The following is a 12,629-nucleotide window of genomic DNA, read 5'->3' as shown; positions in this document are numbered from 1 at the left end:
AATGAAAAGGTTGCTCGGGGACTTGGGCTAAATTTGATTGGATACGTATCTTAATTACTAATAACATCTTACATCTAACTAATTTTGCCAAATATATTTTTGAACAAATAAAAAGTGAAACAATCAACAAAAAAAAAGCTAATACAAACCATTCATCAAATCAATCTCATTTTGCCATAAAATAAGCTACATGGTGTCTCGCTCGTTTCACATGAGCTACATCAAAGAATTTAAACAACCATCTAACACTACGAACAAGTAGTACGTGGTGGATACTTCACATAAGTTTACCACAATGATGATTTAATTGATGTTACTATACATATGTAAAATTCAAAATATTGCACTTAAAAAAACGAAGTATAATATGAAACTGGTAAATATTACACCATAACATGAAATATACATGAAATTGTGATATTTAGTCTATTTAACATTACTTGGGATTTTGGAAACACTTTTTATGAAAGTGAATTTGGAAATACATGTAATGTAACACGACTCTTTAAGTTTTATTTTAAGGTTATGTCTTATGCATGATATTTTGGGATTTAGTTCAGTTAATTCAGTATAAAAAAAACAAGGCCTAATATGTTAAAAAAAAAAAAAAAAAATTCTTACCTCCAAATTTCAGCCACCTGTGTACTCAACCAAGTAATTCAAGACAATAAAGGCATATAATTGAGAAGAAAATACTTCGTATATTTTTACATTCCCCTCCGTTATTTTCTAGTTGCCTTTGCCTATAACTCCAAAGCAACAATGACCCACGATACCAGCAAGAAAGCCACAAAAAGTGCGAGGTTATTTCTTGTTTACATGGTTGAGAAGAAAATGGCAACTTTGTGCTACATGTTGTTACAATTTCCAATTAGTGTCAATGATTTTAGATGGCTAGTCGAAAGTCAAAGTTAAACTCCTTCGCTCGTAAAGGATAAACGATCTGTTCCCTTTTGTTTGTGTTATGGAAGCACAATTACTTTTATTTGATTTTTGGTTAAGCCGGGCTGACAAGAGAGAAAATTAGTGGAACCAAATATGATGAACGTGACGGTAAAGCGAAGAGAACTAGTATAATTATTCAGAGTTTAAATATATAGTCAAAGTTGATAGATTAATAGTGTAGAAAGTCAAACTATGCCAATTATTCTAGTAATTGCATGTATTTTACGGTTTTACCCAACCGAAGCGAACACTGCCAACCCGAATGGAAAAAGGGCACAATTACCTACCCTAAAAGGAGTCCTAATTTATAAGTTGATGTAGACATGAGACAAAAGCGTCATGGTCCAGGGCATAAATATGGGGTGTTCTTATTAGTGTTCATGTTGTGGGACTTATCGGCTACACTTGTTCTAGCTGGAAACGGAACCTTGCTGTTCCCCATCAAGCCAACTAAAAGAATCAATGAAGGCTCGATTCCCTTTCAAAGTTAGTGCTTTGCACCCATTATTTGAACCATAGATTATTACTTCACTTTCAAAACCATATGATATTTTGTATCCTATCCCACATTTTGTGTGCAAGTTGCAATCATGGGGAACATAGCTTGTCCTAAATAACAGTAGTCATACGGCTCACGCCTTTTACGAGCGATAAGCCGATGATAATATATGATTAACCCCTTAATAATACAATGATAATAATTAGAACCACAATAATAATCAAGTAGTATATGTAGGTACGTAATCCTCGACCACGAACGGTGACGGCTCGAGAAAAGGAAAAGCAAGAAATAAAGGAGCAAAAAGAGCATTGTCTAGGGATCAAAGGCAAGGTATGTTCCATGGGATGTAAAGGGTAATGCATATTGCAATGAAACTCACATGGGGTTTACTTTATCATTGTTTTAAATGAATTGATTGTTGATTAAAGTGTCTGAAAATGGGGGAAATGCTTTAGGACACACAAATACTAGCATCATCTCTTGACTAAAACTAATGCAGTCTAATAAAGTGGTAAAATATTTCTTAAGCTCTCCTTGAAAAGTACATTATTATTTCCAGAAAATTTGGAAAGTTGGATGCCAGAGATTTATTAAAATGCTGACTCTGATCAAGAACGACATCCATAAATTTACAGACTAGAATTACACACCCGTTGGTAAGCCCTCCGTTAGCCTCTCCAGTTATCTTTAAGTTTCCTTATTTCGCGAAGGGCTTCTACTGGGGAGTTGAGACCAAGTTTTTGCTGCAAAATAAAATAAAAAAAAAGGATATAAGAGCGAAACAATGAGACACCTGAAAACATGATAAGCGTATTAGACTCGGCTGTTTGAGAAAGAACAGCTGAGTTCACTATAATAAAAAAAATCTGGTATCAATTTCTCAAACTTTAGCTGTTCCAAACAGAAAAGTCATTATGGTGTACATACATTTCGAGAAACCAAGCTAGCATAATTCTGTATATTGTTAATTACACCAAAACTTAATAAAGATTACACACAAAAGTTCAAAATTCAAAATGATGATCCCATTGTTTTCTCTTAATGATGTCAAACTTTAATGCTCGTGTTCTTTTTAAATGAAAAATATACATAAAATTTTTCAGAAATACTTTCTATTATAATAGGGAAAATTCTCAAAACAACATGAGTGCATTTTGCATGTTGAATTACTAATAAGATAATGTTTTTAATTTTTTATTTTTTTTTATCGCTATTAAACAGCAACTTCACATTTGACAGTGCAATATAATAACACATTCCCACTGGACCACTATAACTTAAAAGATTTCAATGCAAACTAATAACAAGGTAAAATTTTATAATGCAAAAATTAAACATAATTTAGGTCACTTGTAATTATACAAGTTTCTTTGAATTATGCAAAAATTAAACATAAAGTTTGTATAAATAACTATAATATTGAGAAATACTTTAATACACTCCCTCCGCGTCTCAATTATTTGCCTCATTTTCCTTTTTTTATGTCTCAAATTACTTGCCCCATGCTTTTTTATGGAAAACCTCTCCTCTACTTTTAATTAAGTTTGGTTCCACAACCCACACTAACTCATTCACTTCTAAGATATTGTGCCTTCTGCTTATGGAGCAAATAAATTGAGATACAAAGAGTAATAACTAACCTTTTTTCCATCTATACTCTCTCTGTTCCACAAAGAACTACTCACTTTCTACTTTCGTCTATTCCAAAAAGAACTATTCATTTTAATCCTATTTTAGCAGAGTATAATATATATTTTATTCATACTTGGCTACTTGCATAAAATTGTGCATCTACAGTGAGTAGTTCTTTGTGGAATGGAGGGAGTACATTCAAAGATGATAACAATCTAACTCAACTATGAAATACAATGACAAGCACATAGAAACAAAGGTGGAAAAAAACAGTCATCATCTTAATTGATGGTAAAGGTTCTTAATCGAGTCTACAAATGAGCTCACTCTCTAATTAAGCATAATTAACAATATAATTCTTTCCATACTGATGTATTATACCCATTTTTTCATCACAACCCTCAAGGCCTCTTATCAGAATATTTAATACCGAAGTACTTCCTCCGTTTTCCTTGGTGTTACTCACTTTTCGTTCGCATCCGTTTTTCTAAGTTCTACTCACTTTTACTTTATTCCTTTTATGGAAACCTTTTATTCATTTTTTATCACCCTACAACCCCACTTTGTGAACCCAGTTTAATTTAATAAATCTCTTACTCTCTATCTCTCTCCTCTTGAAAGCAAAAGTACTCACATGCATGGTCCCCATTTTCACTTTTCCTTGGTATTCGTTGCTACAAAACAGAGGGAGTACTCCTTATGTCCCTATATGGATATGGTTATATGCATGCTTCATTAACAAAATGACCCCATTAATCTCTCATTAACAAAATGATCCCATTAATCTCTCATTAACAATATGGTCCCAATATTTTACCTTTTGATCGACTCCACTCAACTATATATTAAAAATCATGTAAAATGTACTTGGAGCATACATTTAGGGAATAAAAGAGTATTAAGAAAGAAATTGGAACTCTTCAGGCGCAATGAGCAAATTTCAAAGTTCATGCCAATGTGAGATGTGATTCTTGGTTGTACACATATGGTCGGGTTCTTTAAGTTGGGGAGGTTACATATGGGCAGCCAAGTTTACTCCATAATGAAATATGGACAAGGGGTTTTCTAGTAAAAAGAAGGAATCTTGTATATCCTGTGTCAGACCCTTTTACACTAACAATACTGACAGAGACTTGGAGCATTTCACATTCAGCCAAATATCCCAATAAAAAAAAGGGTTTCTGAAGAGAAATTCGATGATTTACACTTTTTAAGATAACATAAAAAAACTCCTAACTCAACCCAGATAGCATAGATCGCAAACTGAACAGAAATAATGTGCGACACAAATACCTGAATCTCAGGTATATCAACCCGCATGAATGGGTTAGTTTCTAGCTCCTCCGCAATGGTTGATGGAATAGTAGGCAAGCCAGCATTTCGCTGGTTCTGAGCCCATGCCAATTTCTCCGCTATCTTTGCATTTTCGGGTTCAACTGTCAAAGCAAATTGAAGGTTCTTCACTGTGTACTGCAATTAGAAGAGAAAAAGTGAGCAATAACGACAATCACTTATCACAGAGAAAATCAGCAGCAGTTCAGTATACTTCTATGTCCTGCGTTATTGTAACAGCATTGGCAGGAAATAAGAGTTTTTAGCCTTTCCTTAAAATATAAGTATCTTTCATTTTCAAACAACTAGAACAAAGACCTCCCCAATAAGCCCGGGCAACAAGGGAAGTAATCATCTTCTAGATTTGCAGTCCATTGGACACACTGGTGACTTGAAACTATGGACTGTGATTCTAAACAGAAGGGGAAGCACAGTGAACAATTCGTTTTTCTCTTAGTATGGGCAGGGACTCTAGGGAGACCCAAATTCCATCTTTATTATACCATGTTGAAAGAATTTTAATAGAAAAGTGCAGGAACTGCTCATAGGCATTTCCCTTTCTTTGTCCATCCTCGTAAATTTGATTGACTAATACAGTCCTTATTTGTACAGGTTCACCACCAGATTTTTCTAACAATTGGCAAAGAATTCAGTCAAGTGTAGCAATTGTAAAAGGTTTGCATAAGTCTAAAAAGACTAAAGTCATTGAAGCAAACAGGGATTACAGACTGCAGATAGCATGGTTGAGGTTCTTGATGGCAGTGCAGGGGGAGAGGTGTTTGGACAAGATTAACAAAATTAAGGGGGAGAAAGCATCAACTAATGCAGATGGAATGTCTCATCAAGGCTTGATAATCAATCAACCGATTGGAGCTGAGGGATATAACCTTCAAGTTCTCAACTTCTCAGATAAATGATGTAGAGATGTCCCATTGCCTGATATATGACATTCTAACGAGTTACAAAGGAAAACATAAGCAAAGGTAAACTGTAGCATTTGCCAACCAAAGGAGAAATTCTCCTCTATCATCTCTGTCATCAATGAACAAAATCCACATCCAAATATGATGTATTTTACTTTTCAGCAACTATTTACAACCACATGTTGTGGATGTCCCTTAAAGAACTAAAAACACAAGGAAGTCAAAAAATTCCATTTGATGGATTTTGCTCACACGCACACACACACACACATCCATTATTCTGAGGTGCCTTGTTCTATGGAGAAAGGAAGATGCTGCAAATAATTTCAGTTGATGGTGGGCAGATTTAGATTGATGTTCAAATTTCACTTGGTGATAGAAAGATTTATTCAAGAATAGTCCTATTAATGTAAGCTTCAGGGCCAACGTAGCCACCACCAATCCATTATGTGGTCACTTGAAAATTCAGGGGTAGGAAATTTTGGGTTTCTGTAAGGATTTTGGTGAGTCTAGACACAAGCAACAAAGATGGAACAAAGTGTTAATAGAATCAAGCAGCAGTGCTTGCCCGAAACTTGCAAACCGATTATCCTAGGCTTTAATGTAGCTTACATTTCTTTTTCCATAGTTCACATTTATTTATTTGATAAAATCTAGTTCCTTATTCCACATCAATAGTTTCTGTAGGTCTATTAAATGCTGCACCCAATGAGAAATTAAAACTGTGAGATCAGAAGCAATGGGACCTGCTTTTCTGAAATATAAGCCAAGATTCAGAGATAAATGAAATCAAACAACTACAGAACATCTTAGAAAATCATTCACCTCATGACCGCAATAAACTCTAGTCAGCTTTGGCAAAGAACCCAATGTCACGCAGAGTGACTGATACATCTGCTCTGCTGTACCCTCAAAAAATTTGCCACAACCAGCAATGAACTGTCAACAAAAATCACATTTACATATGAGACCATTAGCTTTTATAAATGAATAAAGACATGAAGATAAATGGGCTTGGGCTTGATGGCTCTAATAAAGAATAAAATCAATATCTCGCAGTACTTGGCATATGTGACTACTAATTACCACTTCTATTGTTGAGATATATTTTTGTGTACTGTACAAATGAATCAACCTTTCCTTACTTGTCACAAAACCTATGAAGTAATTCTATTTTAATTAAAAGAAAAAAAGGAACAGCAAAGCAATTAACTAAAAAAAAAAAGCAATAGTAAGGCCTCCTGTCATACTACCCGCAGTCATACCATAGTGTCTCCAGTGAAAACAGCAGGGCTCTCATCTTCTTTGCCAGTCACATAGTAACTTATATGACCTTTGGTGTGGCTGAGCAAGACAAAGATAAGCAAAACCGTTACACAACTATACAGGAATGATATTCCAGTAATCTCTTGCAGACAAATTAAAATAACCATAATTATTTCATACTTATAATCTCATGCAAGGAAAAAGGCTGGTGATGAGCCATCATCCTTCTTAGGGCGACTAGAAAGGATTGGATTCTAAAGTCAAAACTAATAGGATGCAAATTGAAAAATAGCAAGTGTGATTCTACCCTAAAAAAAGGAACAACTTCATCGCAGACAGCCAAAAACATAAATAATCAGTGAGTGTAGATGAGGCAATTCAAAACGTACTCTCTTGTCCAGATTTAAACCTCCTATTTTAAACAGCAGTCTTAAGGATTAAAATTAAAGGATCAGAGATAATACATTCAATATAATAATGGTATCTTCATTTTCATTACAAATCCAATCGATAAAAAGTGTCAAATTAAGAATATGCATGAATCCTATGAATAAATTGTCAAGTTCAGGGGAAAAAAACAACTGCCAGTAACAAACAATTATCGTGATTATGGTAAAACCGGATGACTGTTTCCATACTTCCAAAGTCCATTTCCTCCACTTAATGACAAAAATGTTGGCAGCTCACTTGCAGGTGAGTCTTTAAACCAAGTCATGATAAATATGATTTCTTCCAACAAGACACAGCATACAAGAGGTGCACTTAAGGTACAAATGACTAATGAGTTATGAGCAAATTCACTCACCAAGGTGTATGAAGAGACAAGATGTTGACTTCAGCTCCCAGCGAGACCTTATCACCATTGTCCAATCTATTAGTGCATCCTTTCACATTATCAATCGAACCACCATAAACCTTGATGCTAGGAACCAGCTCTCTTATCTTATCATTTCCACCGGCATGATCCCTGAAAATCAGGAGTTCATATTCAATTAGGAAAGATATAAAGTACCAAATCAAGGTACTAAAATTTCTTAATTATGTCCCAAAAGTAAGACAATAGGTGTGTTCTCAAATGACATCAATGAACACAGCAATATGGGTAGTGGTAGTCCATACAACAATACCATACAGATCCTTAATTAGTTCTATAATTAATAGTACATAGAAGTTGCTGTGTATTAGACAATACATCCTTTATGGCATGAAAGTATACAGAAAAAAGGGGGTACCTATGTCTCCCCCGTAGATTGTTTCGGTAAACTAGGTAATAATTGTGGTGAAAACTGAAAAGGAGAGGACCCGAAGTCTAAAGTAAATCCTTAACGAATTTCTACGCCAACAAGAAGTCTTCAAACTAGATTCCCATTATGCACCCTAGAGAATAACCTCTTATTCTCACACTTGATTCCCACTACTAATGACACCTACGTGCACCCCAAAGTCGCAAGTTTTGTGCAGCACTCTTGACATGATGAAACAAGAGAGTCCCGTACATTTAAACAATCAAAAAGAATACTATGGCAATTAGACTCGAGAATAGATGGTGAATACCGATGTGATTCCCATTATTTGACTCACCCAACTCAAAATTTAAGAAATGAACACTGTTATTTGTGATGGGGCAGCATTCTAAACTATAAACTACAATTTGATCCCAAAACCAAACAGTGCACTCTAATCCAAAAGGCTACAGAGAGAGAGAGAGAGAGAGAGAGAGATTGCCTAATGCCTATCCATTCTTGTGTAAAAAGCATATACCATAACACTCTTCTCCCACCCATTCTCTAGTCTTTATTAAAGATCCACCACATGAAGTGTCAAATTGCAACACCAAGTAAACGTATGCATATCTTTGTTGTGTCAATGGTCACCACAACACGGTACAGCAACAGAAATGCCAGTGAAATAACAACTATAAAGCCAAAGTAAGGAATAACAAATAAACAATAGACTGATTAGCACCAGCAATGTATTATGAATAATATCAGCATGCAAACACATAATAAAAAAATATAAAACCATTGTCACCAATACAAATTTAAAAAGCACAATGCTAGTCCTTGATTTTTGTCTAATTTGAATAACCCAATAGGTCATTACTTCTTAATCCTTGACTAAATAATTCCATTTCATTCCGAAAGACTTCGTCCGGAAGGTACTCCTTTCTGAAATAAACAGGCAATTGTCCAAAATTTGATAAACAAATATATCTTGTTTGTCATTCCCACAGGATAGACGAACTTCGAATCACTCCGAAACATATAAATATTCTTTTAGTCATTTATCAACATAAAACATACCAGAAAACATATAATTGCAAAAATTAAGCTGTCAAAAACCCTAATTGTTGAAGAAACATGATTAAATTTTTTTAAAAAATCTAGAAATGAAGAAAAATACCAGTGATGGTGAGTAGTGAGAACAAATTTGACATTGGCATCATTGTTCTTAGCAATTTCTAGAACCTTCTCTGGTTCAACTGGATCAACAACTGCAGCTTCCTTCGTCTGCTCATCAATAATCCTGTTCCAAAAAAAAAAAAAAAAAAAAATCGACAAATTAATATTTTAATTTTCCGTCAAACAGAATTCAATTGAAAAATGAAAATTGGAATCTATGAAACCCTAATAAAGGAGAAGAAGATTACAAGTAAGAGTAGTTGTCATCCAAACAAGGAATATGAAGGATTTTCATTGTTTGTTGAGATCAGAGGAGAGAGAAAATGGGTGTTGTAATAAGCGCCAAGAAAGAGAAAGAAGCGTCGTTACTGTTGGTAATATCAAAATACTGGATTATTTATATGAATAAATTTCGACGCTAGGTGGCAGTACTGTGGTTGGACATGTAAGATTGGGTTCTTTCTTTAGCTTCTGCTTTACGCGCGAGAGATCCTTACTCTTTTGTGAGAATCTTCAAGACATATAACAAATTGAGTTTGTTCTTCGATGTTTGTTTAAACGGAAATTAGATTCGTTTGGCATTGCTGTGATTTTCTATTTTTTGGTTTCTTGTCTTTCAAAATCATATGTTATATGTCATATAATGAATAAAAAACTAGTCAAACATATTAAAATTATGATAATTTTGAAAACTGACAACAGAAAAGTGGAAACATCTTTTTCTTGTTTCCTGTTTTTGGTTTTTTGTTTTCAAATAAACAGAAAACATAAAACAAAAAACAATGCCAAATGAAGAGTCTGGATTTGTTTTTTTTCTTTTTTTGGAAATCAAACAAATAAAATGCATTGGATTTGGAAATCAATCTTTTTTTGGAAATGAAGAGTTTGTTCTTGGAATGTGTATTAAGTGGTAATTATTTTAAAAATGCATTGGATTTTGCAAAATACCAATAAACAAATAATAACTAGATTTTGGGCCAGGGCGATGCCCTAGATTGTTATATGGAACTGATCATTAATATATGTTGTAATTTATGATTCAATTTTCTAGTGATTAAATTTGTTGTTCATATTGTCATTTGTTGCATTTTAATATTTTGTATTCAAAAGATTGCATAAGAAACCACATAGTTGGTGGTAAGACACTTAATTGTAGAATTAGAGGTTGCGTGTTCAAATATTTTGGAGAACATTTTTTATTATTATTATAAGTGCATGACATGTAATGAAAAACAATTGGAAGGGAGAGCTACGTGGCGTAATGAGTAGTTGAGTGGGTGACGTGGCGTAGTGAGGGGGTTTATGTGACATGTGAACGTTCTTAGAACGCCTTTTAATAGATTAGCATAGATGTGGTGGGGTACTTTTGCAGAGTTCTACTGGCTTCTGAAGAGCAACTTGACGACATTAACTTATTATATTGACGAAGTTTGATAAATGTTGTAAAACGTCGTCACTCCATTCAAGGATTTAATTTTACTTTTTTAAAAGAGATGGTAAGTTTAACTCAAAACACTTTTAATGAAAGATAAAAGTTGGGGACAGAGAAACAATAGAGTGCTCAAACTGTGGGATGTCGAAGGAGATTACGGCCTTGTTTACATAGCTGAGTGGTTTTTGAACAATGAGGCACTTTAATATATGTGATTGGTTTGTTGTAACTGTTATCGTAGGTAGTCAAGTTTCAATGGTGAAAGTAATTAATCTTCAATGGAGAAACTCAAACTCAATGACAATTTTAATGGAGGACATGGTCACCCCTCTCCTTTGGGGTTGACCATGCCCTTAATTTCACCCTTTTCTCTAAGGTCTCATTTAATTTGGCGGCGCTAATAAGGTGGTGGGGTGAGACAAATAAGATAAAGGTGTCGGTGTCGGTGTCAAAAATGGTGGTATCGAAATGGTGTGTCAGTGAAAGGTGTGGGTGGGGATTCGGGTAAGAGCAAGAGTAAGAAGATAGTGGAGGAGAAGAAAAACATGAAAAACAAAAACAATACTCCCTCCGTGTTTATTAAATGTTATAGTTTGACTTTTTTCACTATTCACATAATGGTTTTGACTTGATTAATAACTAATTTATAAAAAAACAAATTTTATAGTATAATACATTTTTGGATTTGTTATAATGTATACTTTCATAATATCAATTTTCCTATGATTTTACTAACAGGTAATTAGATAAATTAATGGTCAAAGTCATGTCTCGAGATGCGTGTTTGGTCAAACTGTAACACTTATTAAAACACAGAGGGAGTACACAAGTTAACTAAAGGTCAGGGATGATGACTTGATAAGTTGAATCAGCTTCAGTAAAGGAATCTTCCCATAGCGGCGTTAGTTGTACTGGGTAACGCCAGTTACACGCCCATCCTTTACATTGCACTTCAAATTACCTATATCAGCCTGATTAAACATGGAAAATGTCGAAAGTAACCCTTGATAACTTTTGAAGTTTGTCAAGGTTATTAACCTGGGTCTCTTCTTTATTTTGAGCCGATATGTTTTAGTTCGGATCGAGTAAAGTGTGTTTATTATTTAAATATTTTTATATGGGTTAACGTACAAATCAATGTGATAACAGAATAGTTTGAGGAGGGAGGGAGCTAAGTGAGCAAGTCAGGTTCCAGGCCCTGCTTTGTTTTTCTACGAGTCTTGCAATTAAGCATCGTGGGATATTTATGTCCGTAGGATTGTTTCTTATGTCTGCCCTACCCATGTTATGTCATTATTAGGTTATGATGTGAGAATAAATTGAGAGAAAAATAACCACTTGTAAAGTTATAATTAAGAAATAAGAAGTGTGAGTTTTCAAAGTGTAATTGAGAGCTTGTGTTCACCACCATCAAAATTTTCTCCATAGTGGATGGGTGGTTTTGTCTTAGTGCTTGGGTTGCCCCAATAAAATTTTCCTTGTTTCAGTACTTGCTTGATCAATTCTTCATTTTTCGTTGTTGTTAGCACAAATGATATACCTATCATTAACACCTCGACCTTTATGTTTGAATTGAGTTTGGATAAATTGATCTCAAGTAACAAGTTCCAACCAAACAAATACACTTTCAAGTTTATTTATTTTATTAATACTTTGAAGTTATATCAGTATTTTGCTAAAGCCTTATTCCATTCACCTAATTTTTACTCAATTATTATCTTGCTAATTAGAATTGATTAATCATAAGTCAATGTTTGCATATATTAGCATTCACAAGGTTTTTACAAAAATAAATAATAATTTGAGCTCGAGTAGCTTAATTTGTAAAATGATTTTAATTGCACTAAAATTAATATCATTTAATTATGCTTTAAAATCAAAAAATACATATGACCTTACATTGCCATGAGTGAGGAATCTTCGATATATTGACCTCAATTACTCCTTTTGTTACATTTAAATATATCCCAATCAACCGTAGTAGCAAAAAGTAATTTACTATCTGTACATGGTTAATATAGTCAGGTTGAGAAATTCTTATTAGATTTGGTTCAATTCCAACATTTACATATTTAATTATTTTATCTTCTTCAAAGGATTAACATACTACTGATGTAAACCAAATTAAATTCATTTCAATATAACTGAACGTGAAACAAATTTCAAGCTAATCTTGACCAAGCAAAGTTGTAATT

General features: G+C 33.9%; 1 protein-coding gene across 1 annotated transcript; it reads right to left on the bottom strand.

Annotated features, from left to right (window-relative positions):
- Nucleotides 1-1,832: 1,832 nt before the first annotated feature.
- On the bottom strand, nt 1,833-9,437 carry LOC110727082 (hydroxyacylglutathione hydrolase cytoplasmic-like). The gene is made up of 7 exons (XM_021906620.1): nt 9,251-9,437; nt 9,004-9,126; nt 7,406-7,567; nt 6,600-6,678; nt 6,160-6,273; nt 4,373-4,549; nt 1,833-2,190 (listed from the first exon to the last, which is right to left on the bottom strand). Exons 1-7 carry the CDS (start codon nt 9,295-9,297, stop codon nt 2,116-2,118), a joined length of 777 nt encoding a protein of 258 aa, XP_021762312.1. The 5' UTR covers nt 9,298-9,437; the 3' UTR covers nt 1,833-2,115.
- Nucleotides 9,438-12,629: the final 3,192 nt, after the last annotated feature.

This window comes from Chenopodium quinoa, unplaced genomic scaffold (assembly GCF_001683475.1).
Source record: "Chenopodium quinoa cultivar QQ74 unplaced genomic scaffold, ASM168347v1, whole genome shotgun sequence".
Classification (NCBI taxonomy): Eukaryota; Viridiplantae; Streptophyta; class Magnoliopsida; order Caryophyllales; family Amaranthaceae; genus Chenopodium; species Chenopodium quinoa.
The sequence above is the reverse complement of the archived record's forward strand: the minus strand, read 5'-3'. Positions and strand labels throughout refer to the sequence as shown.

Coding starts and splice junctions, on each gene's coding strand:
- LOC110727082 (XM_021906620.1), bottom strand. CDS start 9,297: ATGAAAATCCTTCATATTCCTTGTTTGGATGACAACTACTCTTACTT. Junction 4,550..6,159: donor GAGTTTATTGCGGTCATGAG/GTGAATGATTTT, acceptor TTCTAATTGCAG/TACACAGTGAAGAACCTTCA. Junction 2,191..4,372: donor TTGATATACCTGAGATTCAG/GTATTTGTGTCG, acceptor TTTATTTTGCAG/CAAAAACTTGGTCTCAACTC.